The sequence below is a fragment of the Prunus persica genome, chromosome G1 (assembly GCF_000346465.2).
Source record: "Prunus persica cultivar Lovell chromosome G1, Prunus_persica_NCBIv2, whole genome shotgun sequence".
Taxonomy (NCBI): domain Eukaryota; kingdom Viridiplantae; phylum Streptophyta; class Magnoliopsida; order Rosales; family Rosaceae; genus Prunus; species Prunus persica.
In genome coordinates, this window is record NC_034009.1 from 33,950,643 (window position 1) to 33,972,481 (window position 21,839).

Below are 21,839 nucleotides of genomic sequence, written 5' to 3' on the forward strand. Positions count from 1 at the left end.
AAGTGACACTTGTGTAGGTCCTTGTAGTCCGTTGGTTTGCACTTTGAGGGAGAAAACTTTGGTTGTAAAAGATGGGTTTGAACTCAAAAGCAAGACAACATGAACGAATCCTAAAGCAAATAGACAAAATGACTTTTCTCCTTTTTCAGACGCATAAAAGATAAGAGAATCCAGAAGAGAGAGGCCCACTGATTTGTTTGTGCCGAACTTTTTAATCTTTTCTTGTTTTTGTTTTTGTTTTTTTTTTATAAGAGCAATTACAGTTTTCAAATGAACTGCTAGCTACCCTAATTACATCATTCTCACTGATTGATTAGGGCTTAATTATATCTTGATCCACATCATTGGATTTGGAGGAGTGAGGAGAGAAATGGATGGAATTAGTGGTAAACCCGATCTTATGCCATCCCATCCCATTGTCATTCTTAAACTCACCCAAAGTCATAGTTATGATTTGAGATTTATTTTTCTTTTTTGTGTAAAGCAGGATTAAGTGGCGACGACGTACGATACATCAAATAATGCATTGCATGTGTTTCCAGCTAATCTAATGTACTTAAGCAAATTATAATTGAGTTGTCAAAGTTTCTAGCGGGCCCTCTTGTCGATCATTTGCTTTTGTATTTGAAACACACCCATCGTTTCATGCAGCAGTTGATGCAGGGGACGTGGATGGAGCCAAAACTTTCTTGAATTTGTCATCTCTAACCCTTCAAGTTCAACATTTCAACGAGTTGATGCATTGCATGTTTATCCATCCAATTTATTCACAAGTAGATCAATACAATAACAATGTGAGCAGGTTGCTTGATAAGGCTGCGCGCGTTGCATCTTTATCCATTCTATATTTATATGGATCGAGATGTTAATTGGTCGGTCATACTAGTTGTGCTTGATGAATATCATATATGTATACAGTCCAAATTGGATGCTGATCGAGCTGATGAGTTTCGGCATTGAATTGTTTTATTTATTTATTTTTGAACGAAGATGTTGCATTCATTAGACGGCGGAAATTGCCATTAAGTTAGTTGGTAGCTATGGTCCTTGTCCTTGAACAAGAGTTAAGACTCTCGTGTTGCAAATTGCAATCCCAAATCCCAAGGGTGAATGAAGGACATTAGGCACTGTAGCCACACCTCCTGCTGTCGACAGAAGAAGGTATATTAATTTATGGATGATTTGATGATCCACCGGGTCCCTCTGGCTACCCGACAGAGGCGAGGCTTTTTTGTCAACGAGACTCAAAATCTTGTGAAAAACAAGGAACCAGCCAAGCCTTATTAGACAAGTAATTTAGATTTAAAAATGGGAATGTGCAAGTATTTTCCTCGTTTACAACATTGATATCTGACAAATGAACTTTTCTAAGGTCAAGTTCATATTAATCATAGCAGCACCAGGTGACCAGGTCCAACTGTTCACACCACCACCAATCCCAGAATATATATGAAAATGATTAATGCATGCGTCCCCAGTTCATGTGGCCTTGTTTGTTCAGTGGAAGAAAACGAGATTACATGCATGACTTGACTGACTTGTACGTATGTGTATGGTCAATACGCCAACCAACCAACCCTAATTTTTTATTTATTTATTGCACATCTTGGCTTGGCCCTTGACTTGACCCACACACACAAAGCTCAATTTCTTGGTACAATTATTAATAAATGTTTTTGGTGAAATCTCGCTGTACTTGAGCTATATGATTCTAACGCCAATCTTGCCGATGCTGTTGCTGTTGCTGATGATCAAGAATGTAAGTGTGGACTGTGGTGGATAGATGGGAGGGTTAACTTGTATATTTTCACCATTGACTTGGTTTAATAACAAAATTAGACCGATGAAATGAAACACAACTTATATTCATATATATATATATATGTATATGCACATCCATATCCACATCCACATTCACATCCATATCCACATCCGTAATGAAAGACAAGTTAGACAAGCTATTATTAGGTGGTCCAGCAAGTGTCTATGAAGCTCAAAAATGCCGTCACTGATTGGACAATCATTTTCATTCCTGGACAAGCTGCAAGAGTTGTCAATGAGTCCTCCAAAACAATGACTTGTTTCCTTTTTCTTTTTCAACTCTCTCATATAGATTCTAGTCTACAAATATAATTTCAATATTAGGGTTTCTTTTTTATAAATAAAATTTAAAGAAAAGTAGTATAATAATATCTTCTTAATTATCCCCCACAAGGAGAAGGGTGCAAAGACTCGAAGGACCACACATATCCCAATAAAATTGTTATAGTTATGGCCAACTAAACTAGTTTATGCATAAGGACTTGACTAATCATCAAAGATATAAATCCAAAAACCCACTTGGCAATCGACATCGATCTATAATATAAATATATTGAGTAATCTCCAAACATGCACTTGTTGTTTTGTGAGTGTTTTTTTGTTGTGGGAAGCATTTATTTTTATTTTTAGTCATGGCGTTAGCAATTTAGCAATTTAGCAATTTAGCAATTTGGCAATTTGGCAATTTGGCAGGCAAACCATAATTAAGTTGCATAACTAGTCATTGTAATCTAAGGCTTAGATTCTGTGATTTTCTTAATTGGGACTTGTTTGATATGCATACACTAATTAATATATATAATAGCATTCAATTCAGCCATTAGAATTTACAATACATATATTATTATATATTATTATGAGTTTTAATTAATAAAAATATAAACATCTGGTTGTGTTGTGCTGTGTTTGATGAGGGGATTGAGGAATGAACAAGCACTGATAATTAAATCGCCATTGCATTGCATAATAAGCTCAAAGGAAGGAACATCGTCGCAGGGGTCTGCACCCACGTGAAGCTTCTCTTGCTCGGGTCCCCACACAGATCCTCCGTATCCACATGTGGGCCCCACATCCCGACCTCTTCTGATGATGATATCCTCTTCCTCCTCTTCTCTATCTTTCTTTCCTCTGTCTCTGTGTGTGTTCCTCAAAGCAGGGGAGAGAGGAGTGGGTAATGCGTCGTAATGGTAATGGGTCATCTCATCAAAACTCTTTTCTTACCCTACCCTCTATTTTCCTTCTGCCTAACACGTGTTTCTCGCCCCTCGCACGTGAACATCCACGTGTCCCAGGACCCCATCAGTCCTCTCCTCTGCTTTAAATTGAGGACCTGCATGTTATATCCTAGTCTAGACACAACACTCGTATCCATAATCAGACTGACTCCCTCAGAAAAATTACTCTATCTCTCTCTATATCTGTAAATCATCTGTTGTTTGCCTTGGCCAATTTCTGGAGAGAGAGAGAGAATATATCTGAATTCCTTGTTACCTTCAATCTCATCTCATCTCACCTCAACACTTGTATATATATGTGTGTACTTACTTGTATTGTAAAGTAACGTGAAGAAATCAAGTTGAAAGAGAAAAGGCAAGAAAAAAAGAAGAAAAGGAGGAGTTATAGCGCAGCACCGCAGCAGAGAATCTGTGCATGTTGCGTACAAAATCTTTAAAGCGAAATCAGCCTTACGTTGTCTCCACGACTCCCCACACCTCTCCTCCCTCCTCCTCCTCCTCCTGCCACAAAGATTTTGTTCCCTCTTCCCTAATTTCCCCCACAATTTCTTTTTCTTCCTTCTTTTTCTAACACTACGTATACGCACGTTATCATCACTCCCTCTCACTCTCTGGCTATATATAGCTATACCACCGCCACCCACTTCTCTCCGCCGGTGTGCGCACTTTTCTTATCCTTCACCCCTTTTAACCGCCATTATGTAGCCTATTATTACCTTATAATCATTCATCATCTTCAACCATCCATCCACAAAAAAGAACAAGAACAAGAACATCAAGAATCAATCATAAATATGGCGACTAGGCTTCTTTTAATTACATTCGCCATCTGCAGATTGATTGTTACTGTTGGATTAACCGTGGACCCCACGGAGCTTCTCCGGCTTGTTGTTGACGGTCAACTCAGCGTCGACCCCTCCGACGTCGACACCGCCTCCAAGGACTTCGGCTTGATGACCCGAGCCGAGCCCCTGGCAGTTCTGCACCCGGGCTCTGCCCAAGACGTGGCCAGACTCGTGCGAGCCGCTTACTCTTCGGCTCACGGATTCACGGTCTCGGCGAGGGGCCACGGGCACTCCATCAACGGACAGGCTCAGACCAACAATGGGGTCGTCATTGAAATGAACGGCGGCGGATCATCAGGAAGAGTTATGAGTCGGGTAAGAAGTGGGTCGGGTCGGGTTTCGGAGAAGGGTATGTACGTGGACGCCTGGGGTGGGGAGCTGTGGATAGATGTGCTGAGGAGCACGCTGGAATATGGACTCGCACCAAAGTCGTGGACGGACTACTTGTACTTGTCGGTCGGAGGAACCCTCTCCAACGCGGGTATCAGCGGCCAAGCGTTCAATCATGGCCCTCAGATTAGCAGTGTTGATGAGCTCGACGTTGTTACAGGTTCCAAATTTAATCATATCACTCTTGTTTTGTTTTTGTTTGCCTTTCTTTCTAATTTCCCCTAATTTATTTATAAGTGTTTGCATGGTGTATATTACAAAGTTTAAATATTGTTTGTTTTACTGATATGAGCGTGGACGTAATAGAGAGAAAGGTAGTTAATCTCTTGTGTGTGTAGCATTAGCATATTAATTAAGTATACCCGTCACATGGCCTGGTTTGTTATATATATCACCAACCAATCGATCTAACAATATATATTCTCATCATGACATTATTAAGTTTGTTGCCGTTGCTGCCAATTGAAGTGCTTGTCTTTATGTATATGATCAATGGCAAATCAATCTCTTCTGTAGCTAGCTAGCATATGATTATTGGAATGACCTAACTGTTTGTTAAACAGGCAGGGGCGAGCTATTGACATGTTCAGAAGAGAAAAACTCAGAGCTGTTCCACGCTGTTCTTGGTGGGCTAGGGCAATTTGGAATCATCACTAGGGCTAGAATTGCTCTCGAACCTGCCCCCCAAAGGGTATCTCTCTCTCTCTCTCTCTCTCTTCCCTCTTCCCTCTTCCCTCTCATATTATTATAATTAGTTGTTTCAATAGAAATGGGTTTTGGTTGGGTTCCACCTTCCCATGGTGGGACAAAAACAAGTCCTAAAAAGCAAGGTATGATGAGCTTGACCTACCTAAGGGGGTTTCGAAGGGATCGAATATGGGTCCATGAATTGGAGCTTTTTGAGCCCATTGTATTCTATAGCTGGCAATGTTGTTGACGTGTCCTCTTTGCTTCTTTAACTAACATGGTCTCTTTCTCTATTCCCTTTTGTTTTTTTGTTTTTATTATTGCTTTATTTGCTGCCATTGTCAAACAGGTGAGGTGGATCCGAGTACTGTATTCCAACTTTTCGGCTTTTACCAAAGATCAGGAATTCCTCATCTCTCTGCATGGGCAACCCTCCACCCACAAGTTCGATTATGTCGAGGGTTTCGTGATTGTAGATGAAGGCCTCATCAACAATTGGAGGTCGTCTTTCTTCTCTCCTAGCAACCCCGTCAAAATCACCTCTATTAATTCTCAAGGGGGTGTTTTATATTGCTTGGAGATTACCAAAAACTACCATGAATCAACCGCTGATACAATTGACCAGGTATTAATTTGTATACGTTATAGTTTTATTAATTAGGTGGTTGGTGATTAGTCTTCAATTAGCTAGCAATCAATCCATAGGCCTCATTAGTCCAACCAACATATAAATACATATAGTCGTAATTTCAGGCATGCAAGTTATGTATAATTTCTACGAATATACACCAACCCAACCCAACCCACTAAAAATATTAAAGTATTTTTTTTTTTTTTTTGGGTATAAAAACCTAGAGAAATACGAAAGAGTGGTAAATAAATATTATAAATAAGTGATGGCGTCGTGCATGCAGCATGCTAAAGCAACACCAGCTTCGAGAAAGAAAACGTACATATATATATATATATATATATAATATTAGAATAAAGAGATAGCTCGCTGGAGCAACAATTCAACAGTTGGTTGGTAATCTCAGACTTTAAAGACTAATTAATTAAAGTGGCTATCTATCATTGTACACGTATTGAAACCAATAAGAGAGCAAGGTTTTTGAAGCTAGATTGATCGATCAATAATATTATAAACCTAGATTATATGATTAGCCCAAAATGTAATTAACAAGAAAACATGGAAGATCTGCGATCTATTATCTTATTCAAACCTAAGATTCAATACAAGCTTTTTTTCAAAATTGCTTCTAATTGTATATTACTAAATCTAATAAGCCGCCCAACTCACCAAATTATTCCTCTTGAATGGAACTTATCCTGACAAAAGCAACACTTTGGTTTGGTAGCAGCTTTCTTTCTGTACTCTACTTTGATTGTATTTTTTTAACTCCAAATAATTTAAAATTGTGAGTTGGGGGTTTTGTTTTTCACGCAGGAAATAGAGGGTTTGTTAAAAAAATTGGATTTTGTACCCACGTCGGTCTTCACAACGGATCTTCCTTACGTGGATTTTCTGGACCGGGTCCACAAGGCCGAGCTGAAGCTCCGGTCCAAGAGTTTGTGGGACGTGCCTCACCCATGGCTCAACCTTTTTGTCCCCAAATCAAGGATTTCTGACTTCGATAAGGGGGTGTTCAAGGGTATTTTGGGCAATAAGACAAGCGGGCCCATCCTCATTTACCCCATGAACAAAGACAAGTAAGTATTTATGCTGTTTTCATTGCATGCATGCATGACTGCAAACATAACGATAGATAGCTGTTGATATTACATCCATTATTTTAACAAGAATAAAACGTTGTTGCCTTTTATTTGTTGAGCCTATCTCTAAGCAGCATTTATGGTAAATTTTCCATAAAGACAAATAGAATCTTTTATGACAGACCTTTGTTAATAATGAAGGGTTTGGAACTTGAAGAACATATATGCTTTTGTATTCATATATTTCGGGTCAGATTTAGGAGACAAATTTTAACACCACATCCATCGTCTTCACCATTACTCATAATCTTGGATATATGCGTAATTTAATAAACCTTCTTTTTCAAGGAAGTCCTCATCATTCACATGACAAGATGTGAATGGTTGTCAATCTGTCTACGGATGGACTATGGCTTTTGGTCTTAAGATGGATGATATGATGCAGAGGTAAAGTCCATAGTTAGGCAGCCAAAACACTTGGACTTGGTCCAGGACCACACGCACAAACACTACTTATCTGGGTTTTTTTTTTTGGGGTTGGGTGGAAAAGCCAATAAAGGCGACGGTGAAGATCAACCAACTGGAAAGTTTCTGGTGTCAGTAGATCCACTGATGGGATGTCATCCATGTCGTTTACATGCTAGCTCCAGAAACATAGTCGTTACTACTACAGTACATGTTAACATAATCTACATAAGTTTATGATAATTATGTTAGCATCAGTCGTCTACGCACGCAAATGACTGTATATCATTCAATATGTTATGAGGATTCAATTGCATCCACGGACAATGACTCACATAAGCTCTACGCAAGGTTACAGTTTTAATGACGTGGACATGGAACGACCCGTCACCCTCCTCCACTGTCCACAATGGTGGAGTGGGTCTTGCTGATGATCAAATCCAAACAACCAAATACGCATCCATTTTGCACAGTGCCACGCTACACACATCTTGCAGATCCAATCCAAATTCCAAAACATGTTTTGCTCACTGGCGTTTATGTGGTTTTGATTCTGTGTAGGTGGGACCAGAGGAGTTCGGTGGTGACACCCGATGAGGACATCTTTTACCTAGTGGCATTGCTAAGATCCGCCTTGGATACTGGCGATGAGACCCACACCTTGGAGCACCTGACCAATCAGAACCGTCAGATCCTCAAATTCTGTGATGATGCAGGCATCAAGGTGAAACAGTACCTTCCCCACTACACTACACAGGAGGAGTGGATGGACCACTTTGGAGATAAGTGGGGCCAATTTTACCAGAGGAAGATGGATTTCGACCCCCGGCGCATTTTAGCCACTGGCCAACGTATTTTTAGCCCATCCTCTTCCGTTCCAATTTCTAATCACGGTGGTGATAAATTGTTGTCAATTTCTTGATGACCACAAAAACGTAGAAAACCGCACATAATCGATAAGTTTTAGGGATAGCATAGTTCTAAGCTCTTTGTACATACACTACTGGCAGGAAGATGAAATATTTTTGATAATCAAACGAGCGCGGTTGTTATTAGTTTTAGGGTGTGGTGAGGTTCAGGAGTTGTTCGGTGAGGGCTAGAAGGTGGAACGGTGGGTTCCATTACCGTGATCTGCATATGTCATGTTGTTGTATGCAGCGCCCGTGATCCCGAGTTCCCGACACCGCGTGTCCTGGTTTTTGCCCCTGGGGTCTTAACGTTTTTTGTCCTCAACTTCTTCGAACACACTTCCTTCACGATTTGGCAATTTACTATCTTACCCTTTTTAGAATGGTCGGTAATATGAACTACGGCATTGTAAATTTAGTCTATTAAAACACTCACGTAAATATTTTCATCACATATTAAGAAACAAAAATCAGTTCGCATAATATAAGCACTTTATTCTCTGGTCCACGTCCACCAGTAACATCTAAGGTCACTCCAGCTGTCGCTTGCATGGATCTTCATGACTCTCTGAACCAAGTTGCTTCCCAAATTTTCTCAATGCGATTGAATATATCGTTTTCTTTCTCACTGATGTGCCATCAGCCACTAATTTGACAGCCTATACGTACATAAGAGTTGTCAAACACCCCAACGTTCATGATCAAGAGAGACAGCAGAAAATGACTAAACATAGGGCTTAAAGGTGGTCACGAAGAGGAGAGTCTTGAGTGACGCGGTCCAGCCACGTTATCCCACGACCACTCTCACAAGAAAGACATCCTTTTCTTGTGAGAATGGTTGTACGAGTGTGATGTGGTACTGCCCCAACCAAGACCTCCATAATGAGATCCATCTGCTGCATCAAATCCATCACAAGATGCCATTGCGAATTTTCCTCAATGAAATGTTCCACTATGATGTTATATTGTAAACAGTAGAAGAGATCTCCTTAATGATTTTGTAAAATATGGAAAGTGCATTTCAACCACTAGTAAAATGAATATGCAAGAAGCCTTGGATATACACGCTCTTGTGAAAAAAAATAACATGCGATATACTCGAAAAGAAGTTGTTACCGTAGAAAGGCTATGCCCATTGGAAATCAAATCTCTTAACTCATCCTCAAGCTGAGACTCTGATGGTGTTTCAACCGGAGAATTTTCCTTTCTTTCAACTAACACTGTAATTTCACCTCTTGGTGTCCGAGTAGAAAACACTTCTTCAGCTTCTCCCAATGTACCCCGCCAAAACTGATGAGGCATCAAAATTTGGGACATCATATAATAAGTCAAAATCGCAACATGAAATTAACGGAATAGTAATTTTGTTTGTGAAAAAACATGCTAGCATTTAAAAATAGACGAATTGAACCATCAAGATAATAATTCACTGAATTCACAATCTAGATTCTCCATATCTTTGAATTTTTTTCTTTTTGATGAGACCATATCATTGCATTTTAAATTAATAGAAAGACAAAGCAATGCTCCAAATATATATGAAAATGAAGTACACTCATATAAGGTGCCCCAATTGATTTATTAGTTATTCCCAATGGGATCTGGGGTCCAAGAGGATTGAATCACATTGCTCAAGCACTAGTGAGGTGAGGTCGGTTTGTGTCTAAAATGTCAGACAAGCAACGCACAGCCCAAAAGGAATTAGAAACTGTGGCTATAATCCACCACATAAAGGAACCCAATTGCAGAGCCTGAACAGTAGCCCCAAGACAAGAAAGATAACTTTTGAGCGCCAATTTTATACTAGCATAATAGCAATGGCCTGGCACATATTACCAGTCACTAGTCTAAGATTTATGTCAACAACTCTAGAAATTATATCACCAAAAAGAAGACTCAAATACTACTTGAGAACATGGTAGTTCAATTTTTCGTTTGTTAATGAACAACATAACAACAGGATTTTAAATATCTAATGCCATGAGGTTCGCATAAAAAAAATGCACCAAGTAAAATACTGTTTATATAGTTGATAAGCTGGTAAGCAGTCAAGATTCTCACAAGCCCATCAAAGCAACATAACAGGAAGAAAATAAATCTTAAAAACCCTACCTCTTCATGAACTTTTGTAATTTCACGAGCTATGACACATTGTCTGCATCACAATTATAAGTAAAAAGTCACCCGGTGATTTATTTGTAAAACCACTGGATCAGTAAACGGACATCAATCCAATAGTGCATATTTCAACTCACAAAAATAAACAATAATAAAACATTATTACCAATGAGTTGGGAAGGAAAGAGATATTTACCTTGTAACACCAAAAAGTGAAGAAGCCTCTTCAAGAAACTGACGAAGCTTGTGGGGAGGCACATAGAATATTTGTGTCGTCGCCTCATTTGCTGAAACCATCAGCCTCTCTCTTCTAGATCCAGCATGTTTAGGGAGAAATCCAACTGCAGAAGTATACAATTAGTACAGGGTTCTATTAATCCCGATACTCCTCGCTCCACAGTCCACAGCCAACAAGAAGAACTTCAAGCAGCATGACAAACTTACTTACCAAACGTAAACTCATCAGTGGATAGGCCAGAGGCAGAAAGGGCAGCAACAAAAGCGGACGGCCCAGGTATAGGAATAACAGGGATGTTTTCATGCACACATAGCTTTGCCTGCACGAAGACTTGATATTAATACACACACCAATTCCACTCTTCATAATATACGGAATGTGGAAACCTCCAATGCAGTGCTGGTTTGGTTATCACCTTATATCCTCTGTAGATACCATATCCACAATGACATGCTGAACTACTCGAAGTCATCTCACAATTGACTAAACCACTTAATATAAACCAATTTGAGCTGACAAACGATATATTGCTTGCTCGAAAAATAAAGCAAAATAGTGAACAAGGGGGGGAGGGGATCCTCACCAATTCGGTGCCAGGATCACTGATGCCTGGCATCCCAGCGTCACTTATGAGCGCCACAATTTCACCTTCCTTCAGCCTCTTCAACACAGTTTGTTCCCTTTGGGTTTCATTGAATTTGTGATAGCTCAGCTGTAATCTAAAAGCATAAATTAAAATGACTAAAACCAAAAGGCAACCAAACTAGAAACCCAAAGGAAAAAATAAAATTCCGTATTGACTTACAAGGGGAGTTTTAATATTGTAATGGTGGAGCAGCTTTCCCGAATGCCTTGTATCTTCTGAAAGTATTACATGAGCTGATTTTAAGACTCGGAGGGCTCTGCATTGGGGAAAATCGCATAAAATAAATATAAAAAAAAACGAAAAACCTGGTTTCTAATTCTATGTATAAATTGAGCGAGCACCGTAGAGTGATATCTTCGAGGTTTCCAATTGGAGTTCCAACTAGATACAGACCGGGTTGAAGAGGACCCTGCAATTGAATCAAAACACAATGTTTGATTCAAAGATAATTAAAATAATAATAAGAAGCAAAATAATTCATTTTCGTCAACAAAAAATGAAAAATAACGATTGGATTCTCAGCAAGCAACGAGAGTAAAAATGAAATTGAAGGGAAAGTAGGGTTACTTGTTTTGACGGCGGTTGGGGGATTGAGTCGGTCAAGTCGGCGGATATTTGAGGACTGGTGGAATAACAGAAGGCAATCATGCAAACTTTATTAGGGCAAACGGAGAGTGACTCGAGAGATGTCTGAACCATCTGCACCGTCTGAGTGGGGACCAAGTTCGGGAGTCTGGACCGCCGCCATGAGAAAGAAACCGCCGTAGAAGGAAGTCGTCGCGATAGCATTTGTTCCCTCTATAAACCTCTCACACTTCAGACCAAAATAAAAACCTCTAACACTAGTGTTTTAGTGGAGGGAAAACAAAACACGGCTCAAGTTACCCTTTTGGGATATTTTGTACCGATTATAAAGACGCAAATATTAGGCTCGCGTACGCAGAAGGCGCTAGCTCAACCCGCGGTTCTGGGGATAAATTGGTATATTTTTTTATTTCTTTTTGTTGAATTATGTTGTTTAATTGGGATTTTATTTCGGACCTGCCTTGCCAATTGATTTAACCCTTTTCAGTAATCTTATTGTTACTACAACCATTAGCCCCCTCCCTCCTTTTTCCTGGTTGTACCAAATGAAGAACATGATTGAACCAAACGCAAATATATGGAAGCTGATTGGATTATGCAATCTGCTTGTATCCAGAGATGTTGCATTATGCAATCTGATTGGATACCCACCTCACTGGATATATGTATTCTATGCAATATGCATAGGAAGCCGGATATGTAAAGGGGTTCCCCTCTCTTTCAACAATAACATTGATTAAATAGTATTCCAAATCAAAAACCTTCTTTTTTTCTTTTTATACATAGTTGATAAATATTTGTTATGTCATTACACTTTATCATCATGGAACCACCATCTCGTCTCCTTGGGAGATCTGCCATTCCTGCAGTTCTTCACGTAACGATCATTATCTGCTGGGCGTTGCTGCACAATGATAAATTGCACGAATGATGGTCATGAGTTCATTCTACCCAATAATCATCAAAAGCTTGAATTCAACATATTGAAACAAACCTTCACAGTGGAACTCGATAACATGGAGAGAATGCTGATACAGATGGAACTAGCAGTCATGGCTGGAGACCATGAATCATATAGAATATCTGCAAATGAAAACAAAAACCATTAACCAACACATCTAGCGAAGCTGCTCACCCTATCTCGCAGTAGAGCATAATAACCACCAAGTACCAGAAAATTAAGTATCGCATTGCAGAAGCATGTAAAAGACAACAATAAATTAGAAACAAGAAGTTGTCATTGCTTGCGAAGGCAAGGGAACTATGTTCACCTTAGCCTCACATTCCAAAGGGAACCAAGGATTGCAAAAAGCACAAGATAATCCCCTTTTTTCTTATCTCATCTTTTCAAGCAACAAAACAAAGAAAAGGTCTAGTGCCTGAAACACCAAACTTTACACCTAGAGGGAACAATAGTAGCCTGAACTGTAAAAGCTCATAACTGCAATAACAAGGTTAGATGCGAACATGAGCAATGCAGAGTGACTCACAACACCATAGAGGATTCTATCCAATGACCACAGCCCCACAACTTTAACTGTGAGTAATCATGCCATTGGACTCACTACTGTTGCCTCATAAAGTAACCAAAAAAGGAGTGGTTTCTTAAAATTGAGGCTCCACTATAAATTATAATCTATTCGTCAAAATTTCTTAAGAATTCCGGTCCTTTGTTCTTAAATTCACAGTATGGTATGGTTATAATATTTGCTGTGATTCAATAATAAAAGCTATATGCCTTCTACCTCACTACTAGACATGACTTCCAGTTCATTTTTTTCGTCAAGTTTCTAACCAGGCCCATTCCGAATTTGACAATCTCCAACCCAAGATGAATGCCCCAACATCTGATGTATTCACTACAGTAGGCACCAGACGATTGGGCGTGTGAGCCAACAAAACAATATTACCCGGCTTCTCAAATTTTAATCCAGATATATTCTTTCAGGTAACGGTTGACCTTCATTGGCTCGTCTTCTCCAAAAGTTAATGGAACATTCTAAACAGTGCTAGGATCAAAACAAATGCAGACACAATTAGTTTGCCTCAAGCTTAGGTGAACAGAGAAGGATACTCTCCAAGGCCAAACTTGCATGGTCTGCAAATTCAATAGACTCCAATTAAACTTATTGTATAAGTTTCCTAATTTGTAAGTAAACATTATGATGTAACAGCCAAACAACTTAACAACTAGTCATCATATTGATAGAATTAAACTACCAATCACGTAAGTCAAAAGCAAGACTTGAATGGCATAGAAATCTAATTTTCCATCTTCAGCAAAAAAAGAAGATAAGAATTAACACCAATACATTAGCTCCATACAGGTGCATTTATTGAAAACTAAAGATAGTGTGGGAAATAGTAAAAACAGAGTTCAAAGACAAAAACAGTACCTAGACAGATATGGCCATTGCTATAAATGTGGGGATGCAGAGGAGCTGGAGGGATAAAAATCACCTGGAATACCAAAACGATAATATCAAACCTATAAATCACAATCAATTAAGATAATAATTCAAATATAAATGTCCTCCTGTGATTGCTTGGTTGTAGAGAATACTCGGGGAATGTTTATACCAAGCATCTACATTTGCGTATGGTTCTGTTTTCTTCAATTGTTTGAAACCATAACACATCTACAACTCTACAACAATCAAGACAGAAGATTTAAAACACCATGAAGACAATAAAAAAATCTAAATTCGGAAATTATTTTGGACCTGTGGTGCTTCCATAGGATAATGCTCGGGAAAATCAACTTGGAGCTGATATGTTTCATTGGCGTAAAGAGTTCCTGGGGCTCCGTTGACTTCGATGACCCATCTTCACACAAAAATTCAAAGGAAATAACAAACATCAGAAAATTAATCGTAAGAAAAATTAATTAAAACTACACTAAAGTAATTGAAAGTGGAACCTCTGAAGATTATCAGTGACTTTGTGTTTAAAACCGGCCGGGGGATTGACCTGCCACTCCACAAGCTCTTTCTGGAGCCGATTGCAGGCGATCTTGCTTAAAGCCTAAGCACCAAAAATTTATTTTAAAAAAGAAAGCAAAAGAAAACAAATTGGGGCTACATGTACAACCATAAATATATTTCAACTGTAAAATACGAGAGAGAAGTAGAAGAACCTTGCGTGAAGCGGCAGAGGAGCTGGTCATGGCTTCCTAAGCAAGCGAGCGCGAAAGAGAGAGGTCGACGGCAGCGTCGGAAATACTTTGCTTTGCTTTGCTCTCTCAAGTCCCTCGAAATTTTCAGGAAAAGTACTTATACAAGTATATGATTAGTCAACTTAGGATTAAGAATTAATCGTGTTTTTACTTGTCCCTCCCTCGGAATCGTCTAGACTATACTTAGATTATATTTTACTCAAAAAAAGTACACAATTAATCACGCGCGCGAGCATCGGCAATCTCATCAAAAATCTCTCTCTGGGACCCACTGCACTAGAAGCTTTTCGAGCTTTCATATTTTGCCACGGACATATGTGATTTCGTAATCCGCGTGGTCGTTGCTCTTGTTTTTTAAGTGCAAGTCGTTGCGGTCGTTTTTAATTATTTTATAGTTTCTTCCCTGTACCAAATATATTCTCCAAAAAAAAATAAGAGTAGTGAATTTCTTCCTAAATTTTTGATATCTCAAATTCTCCGCAGTCGAGTTGTCTAATCATATAATAACTCATGATTGAATAATAAACTTTATAATATCTAGTTTATTTGTTAAGGAATATAATCATTAACATTGGGTAATGAAGTCTTAGAAATATGTTGAGTCTTAAACTAAATAATAGTTTGGTGATTTTTTGTTGTTGATAGAATAGATTGATGGATTTGGTGTAGTAATATGGCATTATGGTGGAAACTTTGGTCTACGGTTCAATATCGAAGTTTGATCCTCTTATTTCATTTGACATCCTTTATACTAAAATCATTTAAGTAAATTTAGGTTTTAGTCACAAAAAAATTTTCACTTTTGAAAAAAGCCAAAGTTTTTTCAAAAAATACAGAAAAACCTCTCAACTTTCAAAACAAAAACATGCAAATATAAATGATTCTTTAGGAAATCCAAAAAAAATAAGGGCAATTTTGTCTATTTTGACTTCTTTTAAAAAATTTCTCTCTCATTTGGTCTTTTCCAAAGTCTCCTAATAATTTAAACATTGCATATTCAAAGTGAGAGTTGTAGGAATTCTAATATGATGAGTTTAATTTTATTTTCTTTTATAATGGAAATAAATAGAATTTCATTCAACGAAACCATAGTTATAACAAGAGGATCAATAATACAATTGATTATAGCTACAACCAACCCTCTACCTGTGTGTTGATGTGTATTTTGGTTTATGGAAAGGTCTTAATTTCAATTAACTCAGTTCAAAATAAAATCCCATACTTTCTGTTATTTTCTTTGATGGCGGCATTTATTATGTATAATTACAATGTTCATATAGTGGAGAAATTGGTGGATGGATCTTCATACCCAAAAAAGAAGAAAGATATTGCCTATTGGTGGATCATTTTGCAATAAAAGACAATTATTTGCTAGGGTGGGCATTTGAAAAAAAATAATTTGTGTTGACAAAAAAAGTCAACACATGCTTAAAAAAAGGAACCGTACCGCTTTGGATCACTGATTATTGCCTTGGAAAAATCAATCTAAACCAAACCAAACCAGTTATGTTAAGTTTACTTATTCATATATATCCAAAATCAATAAGCCTAATTAATATTCAAAACACATTAGTAACTCCAATGAATATCCAAATACCTTAGTTCCAATCAGTGACGGTATGGGGTCAATGGAGGTCAGACGACCCCATGGCAGCCATTAAAGTTGCCTTGAAGGTATTTGTTTGGTGGGGCTGAGCCCCCATGGAGTTGCCCACTAGCTGCTTGATGGAAGTCTAGAGAAGAAGAAGGAGATGCGCAGCGCATCTTGTCTCTTTATTTTTTTCATTTTTTTTTCAAAATAGTATGGGCAAAACGATGTCATAAAATGCTACCCTAAACCCTAAACCCAATCTCCCCCCAAACCCTCATCCCCCATCTCCTCTAGCACACAAACTTTGCCAATCTCCATATTATGATTTAGTCAGGGAGCAAGTATACTAGAGGTTCAAATTCAATTTACCACTTAGAATGAATTGCACAAAAATCACAATATACTTAAGATCAGATCGTATAGAATAGGAATGAAAAGAATGCACAAACTGTTAAAACCAACACAAGCAAAGCAAGATGAAAATGATGATTTCAAGCATTTATTATATAAGTAGAAATACATAGCACCATAACCATCAATTTGATGTTCTGATCAACACAACACCTAACAGCTTAGGCACTAAAAAAAATTATGAACTTTTTCATTTTGACTCCATGAAGTAACAATTTTGGATCTGCCACTAGTTTTAATATATGCCTAATTCTAGTCTAACTTATTTTTCTTTTCAGTGAACTATAACCATGCTTGTTGTGTTTTCGTCTCTCTCTCTTCTTCATATTTTTCTCTTTTTCACTTCTTCATATTTTTATTTTTTCAAACCGAAAACCGATCGAACTGAATCAAAACTGTATAGGTCTAGTTTGATTTGGTTCTTTTAGACATTTTTTATGAAAATCGAACCAAATCAGATTGTGTGTAAGTTTCAGTTTCGATTTCCATTCAAGGGAAAACACAAACTAAACCTTATCGTGCCCAACCCTATTATTTACCAGAAAAAGAAAAAGAAGCACAGAGTAAATTCATAAGCCCGTAACGTTAAAATTAGGGTGTAATCTTTTAAGTCTAACCCGTCGTTAGAGTTAACGGACTGTACATCCATCTTCCGACAAGACAACCAAGCTATGTACCACGAGGCTTCAAATAAACTAGACACGCGAGTTTGCAACTTCCACGTTTTCCACAACTTTAGCCTATTAGCAGACTACGTAGTGCAGCTAATAAATAACATACCAATAATAGAATACATTTCCCAAAGCCCAAAAGCCCAAAGCCCAAATCCCCAACCCCTTAATTATCCAAACAATATAATAAATTAAAATTTTAAAAAATAAATAAATAAAATACAGCAACAACAAACAACAATTGAAACGACTCACTTAACTCACCCACTGGTGGTTACTGGTTAGCCGTTAGCGTAATAACGTTTGATTTGAACCGTCTTAAGCAAACACCCACCACCACCACCACCACCCACGCCCGTCACCTCTTCTAGTCATAGTCCAGGTCTACCACGCCTGTCTTCTTCAGGAACTTTCTCTTCTGTCTGGCTTGTTAGCGTATACATATGGCCAAACTAATTTTTTTTATTTACAATTAAAAAAACTCATAATATTTTAATGGGGGAATAAAATATTCAAGTTGGTGTTGATATTCCCCATTCTTTCCATTATTAAATTATGAATAATCATAATATAATAATATTCTCCTGAAGAAGTAGGTGCCGCTGTTCCAATGATAAGGAGGTTGGTCTTGTTTGGGAATTATTATATCTCAATCTCTCGGGATTGGTGTTTGTCTCCAGTTCGGGAGGGAGGACGAGGAGGTGGAGGACTTTGCCTCAGTTTCTTTTCTCTTCTATCCATCTAAAGCTTCCCCATTTGTTTTTGCTTCACAATTCATTCCCAGTCCACACCTTTCAGGTACACTTCACGAAGCTCCCCTGCTGCTTTCATTTTAATTAATTATGTTACTATTCTTCTTTGTGATGGAATGGAATGGAATTTGAGTGCTTGATATTAATTTCCTGTGTTAACATGTTCACTACATACTTCTGATGATCCGGAGAAAAAGAAGAAGAAGAAGAAGAAGATTTTGATATTTGGGTTAAATTTGGCTTCTGTTCTAGTTTGATCACTCTGTGGTTCCTTTTCATTTTGCTGGTTTTGCTTTTGGTAATTTTGGTTAGGCTTTCTTTTTGATGAGTTTCTTATTTTTTATGTTAGGAATCTGTGATTGATCTACAAGGGTAATTTGTTTCTGAGCAAGACTGGTAATTTGGATTTCGTCGCAGGTTAACTCAAGGCTTTGACTTTGGAGACAGAGGAACCAACCAACCAAGCTATGGCTACATATTTCCAAAATTTAAGCAACCAAAACTTATTGAACCCCTCCTATGCAGGGGATGAGAAACTTGCTTCTTATCCTGAACCCCCCGCCAACATGATGATGTATCTGAATCAAGCTTCATATGCTGCTGGATCCTACTCTGAAGTCTTGTCCGGCGGCTCTTTCTCTCCTCACAAATATGCTGATTCTGATGGTGGCAGGAATGAAATGATGTTTATTCCACCCACAAGTGATCAAGCCCGAGATTGTGTTACTGGGGATTCTTTGATTGGTAAACATAATATTCAGGATCATGGGTTATCTCTTAGCCTTGCCTCCACACAAATTCCCCCTGCTGTTTCTCTGCCTTCATTTCAGTACCAGTATCCAAATCCAAGTCTCTCTTCGGTTTTGTGCACCTCTCCAATGCTAGGGAAGGGGGAAATTTACTGTAAAGGTGATGAGTACAATCAAAGTGAAGAGTTTAAGAACTTTGAAAGCTTGACATCTGGCTTCTATGGAGGTGGTGGCCATGAGACTGTCAAAACACAGAGTTTGTACAATCCTATGTGCTCAGTGGGATCCAAAGAAATGCATTCCGAAACATACTTGTATGACTCATTAGGTTCCGCTAGCACTATGTTAAGCTCCAAGTACCTCAAGGCAGCACAACAGTTGCTTGATGAAGTGGTAAATGTCCGAAAGGCGCTGAAGCAGTCTCGATTGAACAAGCATCAAAACTCTAAGCGGATTGGATTAGATGGTTCCAAAGAGACTGACGGGAATGATCAACATTTACCAAGGTCATCGGATCCTAGTGAATCAAGTACCATCTCTACTCTGGAGCTATCACCAGCAGAACGACAGGATTTGCAGAACAAGAAGACCAAACTTTTGTCCATGTTGGATGAGGTAAATAATCCCAATTCCAAAACATTTTTGTTAAATATTTGTTCTTTGTTCTTATTTCATCAATTGATATGACTTTTTCTTTTCTTTTCTTGTAGGTAGATAGAAGATATAAACAATATTACCAGCAAATGCAAGTTGTGGTGTCATATTTTGACAAGGTGGCTGGGAACGGGGCTGCTGGACCATACACTGCACTTGCTCTCCAAGCAATTTCCCGTCACTTCCGCAGTTTGCGTGATGCAATCAAAGGCCAAATTCAAGTGACACGGAAAAGACTGGGAGAGCAAGATTCTTCATCAGATGGTCAAGGAGGAGTAATACCCCGCCTTCGCTACGTGGACCAGCAGCTCAGACAGCAGAGGGCATTTCAGCAGCTTGGCGGAATGCAGCATGCTTGGAGGCCTCAAAGAGGACTTCCGGAGAGCTCTGTTGCAATCCTTCGTGCTTGGCTGTTTGAGCATTTCCTTCTTCCGTATGTACCTGAACACCATTTCCCCTTTGATTGAAAATTATACTCGTCAGTTTCTTAAGAACTTTGGTTCACTGATTCTTTCGTGGTTTTTGGTGTCCCTCCAGTTACCCAAAGGATTCAGAAAAAGTTATGCTAGCAAGGCAGACAGGGTTAACCAGAAACCAGGTAAGATAACTCATCAAATTCTTATACTCCTTGTAATTTCTCTTAATCATTTGAAGTTTTTAGCTTAATTCAAAATATTTCATCACCAAATGTCCGAGGCCATATGGATCCTTGTGTTTTTTTGCAGTGTCATTACTAATATTGTTCATTATCAGGTTGCCAACTGGTTTATCAATGCAAGGGTACGTCTTTGGAAGCCCATGATTGAGGAGATGTACAAAGAAGAATTCGGTGATTTGGACATGGATTCGAAATCTTCACCAGAAAATGTGCTAAAGGAAGAAGCAAGAGCTGAATTCTCAGCATCTGAGGACAGGAAAGAGGAGTTGCAGGAAAGCATGAAATCTGCAACTGCTGATAGTAATGAACCAGGGCAAGTGCAGAAGTCTGGTCACAGTCTCAACCATAATGCTGTTGCCACATATGACATGTCGGGGTTGGATCAATTTGCAGTCGGCAGCAATGAGGTGTCACTTGCATTGAATTTGCGGCATTGTGAAGAACATGATGGATTTCCTTCATCTACTGTATCCCATGTAAGAGTTCATGACGACGCAGCAGCTTCTTTGGATTGTCATTATGAGGATCCAGAGCAGCAACAGTTAATACAGGTTTGGCGATACCCACCTGTTACATGATTTTGCAGTCCGAGAGAATTGGTGCCTCCAACAACTTTTTGGGTGGTAAGTGGTCTCTTTCAAGAAAAGGGTCGTTGAAGAAAAAAAAAAAAAGGCAAAAACAGAATGCTTGTTTTGTTGCTTTGGCTGTGCCCAATTCGCTTGCTGATAGTTGAAAGAGATGGAAACTGCTGCTAGCATGGGGGATTGTAGATGTAGATGCGTGTATAATACCAACTTGTAAAATAAAAGAGATTGGTTGGTGGAAGAGCCTTAGGCATATTTGTAAAGTAGCTTTGTAAAGAAACGATGAAGCAATATCTTGTGCATTCATTGAATAAGGAACTTGAACAGCATCAAATGTATAATCTCTCATTTGGAAATAAGTGTGATACAAGAATTTCCTGATTTTTCCTAACATGACCTTTTCCTCTTCCTTGAGAAAAAAAAAAGGTCCATAAGTGATCCATCATCCAAGCATTCGAATTTTCTGATGGACTTTTTATGTGCTCAAATCATAACTGGTTTTTCCTTTTTCTTTTTAGTCTTTAATTTTGGAATTGGAATGGAGGGTGGTGGTTATCCCAAAGCAATATAATCACGGGGAGAATTGTGGCGGAAACTTTCGATTTGAAATTTGCTGGGATGGGTTCAGAGTTTGCAGATACAGGCAGAGAGAGAGACACCTTTAATCTATGGGGTGGTGGGGCCTAAGCCTAAAGGGTCCCTATTACATTAACAAAGAAACAAAGAAGAATCAGAGAGTGACAACTGGAGGAGGCCAAAGGAACAAAGATGGCAATCATTACTTAAAGCATCCGATCGGACCAGCCCAAAATAGTAAGATACACCCAGAAAACAAGAATTAGTCTCATCAGCACACCAAACCAAACCTCACCCTCAACTCCCCTCAATTAATAATAATGACCAAAACATCATACCATATCTTTTTTTTAGTCTCTCTCTCACT

The 21,839-nt window shown here is 38.6% G+C and overlaps 4 protein-coding genes across 8 annotated transcripts; 2 read left to right on the forward strand and 2 right to left on the reverse strand.

The window, feature by feature from the left end:
* LOC18793759 (cytokinin dehydrogenase 5) lies at window positions 2,749-8,193 on the forward strand. Its single transcript, XM_007221727.2, has 5 exons — window positions 2,749-4,451; window positions 4,855-4,982; window positions 5,328-5,603; window positions 6,426-6,688; window positions 7,718-8,193. The coding sequence occupies exons 1-5, from the start codon at window positions 3,851-3,853 to the stop codon at window positions 8,076-8,078; spliced, it is 1,629 nt and encodes a 542-aa protein (XP_007221789.1). The 5' UTR covers window positions 2,749-3,850; the 3' UTR covers window positions 8,079-8,193.
* LOC18793762 (ribosomal RNA small subunit methyltransferase I) lies at window positions 8,461-12,246 on the reverse strand. 3 transcript variants are annotated; one of them, XM_020568274.1, is made up of 9 exons: window positions 11,634-12,246; window positions 11,408-11,475; window positions 11,226-11,322; window positions 11,004-11,132; window positions 10,631-10,739; window positions 10,379-10,523; window positions 10,177-10,219; window positions 9,181-9,354; window positions 8,461-8,723 (listed from the first exon to the last, which is right to left on the reverse strand). In XM_020568274.1, the coding sequence occupies exons 1-9, from the start codon at window positions 11,853-11,855 to the stop codon at window positions 8,595-8,597; spliced, it is 1,116 nt and encodes a 371-aa protein (XP_020423863.1). In that variant the 5' UTR covers window positions 11,856-12,246; the 3' UTR covers window positions 8,461-8,594. The 3 variants fall into 3 exon arrangements, with proteins under 3 accessions (XP_020423863.1, XP_020423858.1, XP_020423853.1); XM_020568269.1 differs by lacking the exon at window positions 8,461-8,723 and adding an exon at window positions 8,730-8,957; XM_020568264.1 differs by lacking the exon at window positions 8,461-8,723 and adding an exon at window positions 8,730-8,960.
* Window positions 12,348-14,994, reverse strand: LOC18788189 (probable ubiquitin-conjugating enzyme E2 18). Its single transcript, XM_007223563.2, has 6 exons — window positions 14,788-14,994; window positions 14,572-14,675; window positions 14,375-14,477; window positions 14,048-14,111; window positions 12,646-12,734; window positions 12,348-12,555 (listed from the first exon to the last, which is right to left on the reverse strand). The coding sequence occupies exons 1-6, from the start codon at window positions 14,815-14,817 to the stop codon at window positions 12,460-12,462; spliced, it is 486 nt and encodes a 161-aa protein (XP_007223625.1). The 5' UTR covers window positions 14,818-14,994; the 3' UTR covers window positions 12,348-12,459.
* Window positions 17,961-21,287, forward strand: LOC18790054 (BEL1-like homeodomain protein 3). Of its 3 annotated transcripts, none has more exons than XM_020554611.1 (5): window positions 17,961-18,297; window positions 18,601-19,615; window positions 19,711-20,087; window positions 20,192-20,252; window positions 20,408-21,287. In XM_020554611.1, the coding sequence occupies exons 2-5, from the start codon at window positions 18,719-18,721 to the stop codon at window positions 20,888-20,890; spliced, it is 1,818 nt and encodes a 605-aa protein (XP_020410200.1). In that variant the 5' UTR covers window positions 17,961-18,297; window positions 18,601-18,718; the 3' UTR covers window positions 20,891-21,287. The 3 variants fall into 3 exon arrangements, with proteins under 3 accessions (XP_020410200.1, XP_007226414.2, XP_020410201.1); XM_007226352.2 differs by having other exon boundaries at window positions 18,669-19,615; XM_020554612.1 differs by lacking the exon at window positions 17,961-18,297 and adding an exon at window positions 18,349-18,549 and having other exon boundaries at window positions 18,669-19,615.

What these genes read in the sequence shown, in the direction of transcription:
- LOC18790054 (XM_020554611.1), top strand. Translation starts at nt 18,719, where the DNA reads ATGGCTACATATTTCCAAAATTTAAGCAACCAAAACTTATTGAACCCC. An exon ending in TTTGAGCATTTCCTTCTTCC is followed by an intron (nt 20,088 to 20,191) that starts GTATGTACCTGA and finishes GTGTCCCTCCAG; the next exon opens with TTACCCAAAGGATTCAGAAA. An exon ending in CAGGGTTAACCAGAAACCAG is followed by an intron (nt 20,253 to 20,407) that starts GTAAGATAACTC and finishes GTTCATTATCAG; the next exon opens with GTTGCCAACTGGTTTATCAA.
- LOC18788189 (XM_007223563.2), bottom strand. Translation starts at nt 14,817, where the DNA reads ATGACCAGCTCCTCTGCCGCTTCACGCAAG. An exon ending in ATCCTATGGAAGCACCACAG is followed by an intron (nt 14,112 to 14,374) that starts GTCCAAAATAAT and finishes TTGGTATTCCAG; the next exon opens with GTGATTTTTATCCCTCCAGC. An exon ending in CAATGGCCATATCTGTCTAG is followed by an intron (nt 12,735 to 14,047) that starts GTACTGTTTTTG and finishes TTTCATTTGCAG; the next exon opens with ATATTCTATATGATTCATGG.
- LOC18793759 (XM_007221727.2), top strand. Translation starts at nt 3,851, where the DNA reads ATGGCGACTAGGCTTCTTTTAATTACATTCGCCATCTGCAGATTGATT. An exon ending in TGAGCTCGACGTTGTTACAG is followed by an intron (nt 4,452 to 4,854) that starts GTTCCAAATTTA and finishes TTTGTTAAACAG; the next exon opens with GCAGGGGCGAGCTATTGACA. An exon ending in TACCCCATGAACAAAGACAA is followed by an intron (nt 6,689 to 7,717) that starts GTAAGTATTTAT and finishes GATTCTGTGTAG; the next exon opens with GTGGGACCAGAGGAGTTCGG.
- LOC18793762 (XM_020568264.1), bottom strand. Translation starts at nt 11,855, where the DNA reads ATGCTATCGCGACGACTTCCTTCTACGGCGGTTTCTTTCTCATGGCGG. An exon ending in ACAATATTAAAACTCCCCTT is followed by an intron (nt 11,133 to 11,225) that starts GTAAGTCAATAC and finishes TTTAGATTACAG; the next exon opens with CTGAGCTATCACAAATTCAA. An exon ending in ATGGGCATAGCCTTTCTACG is followed by an intron (nt 8,961 to 9,180) that starts GTAACAACTTCT and finishes GATTTGATGCAG; the next exon opens with CAGATGGATCTCATTATGGA.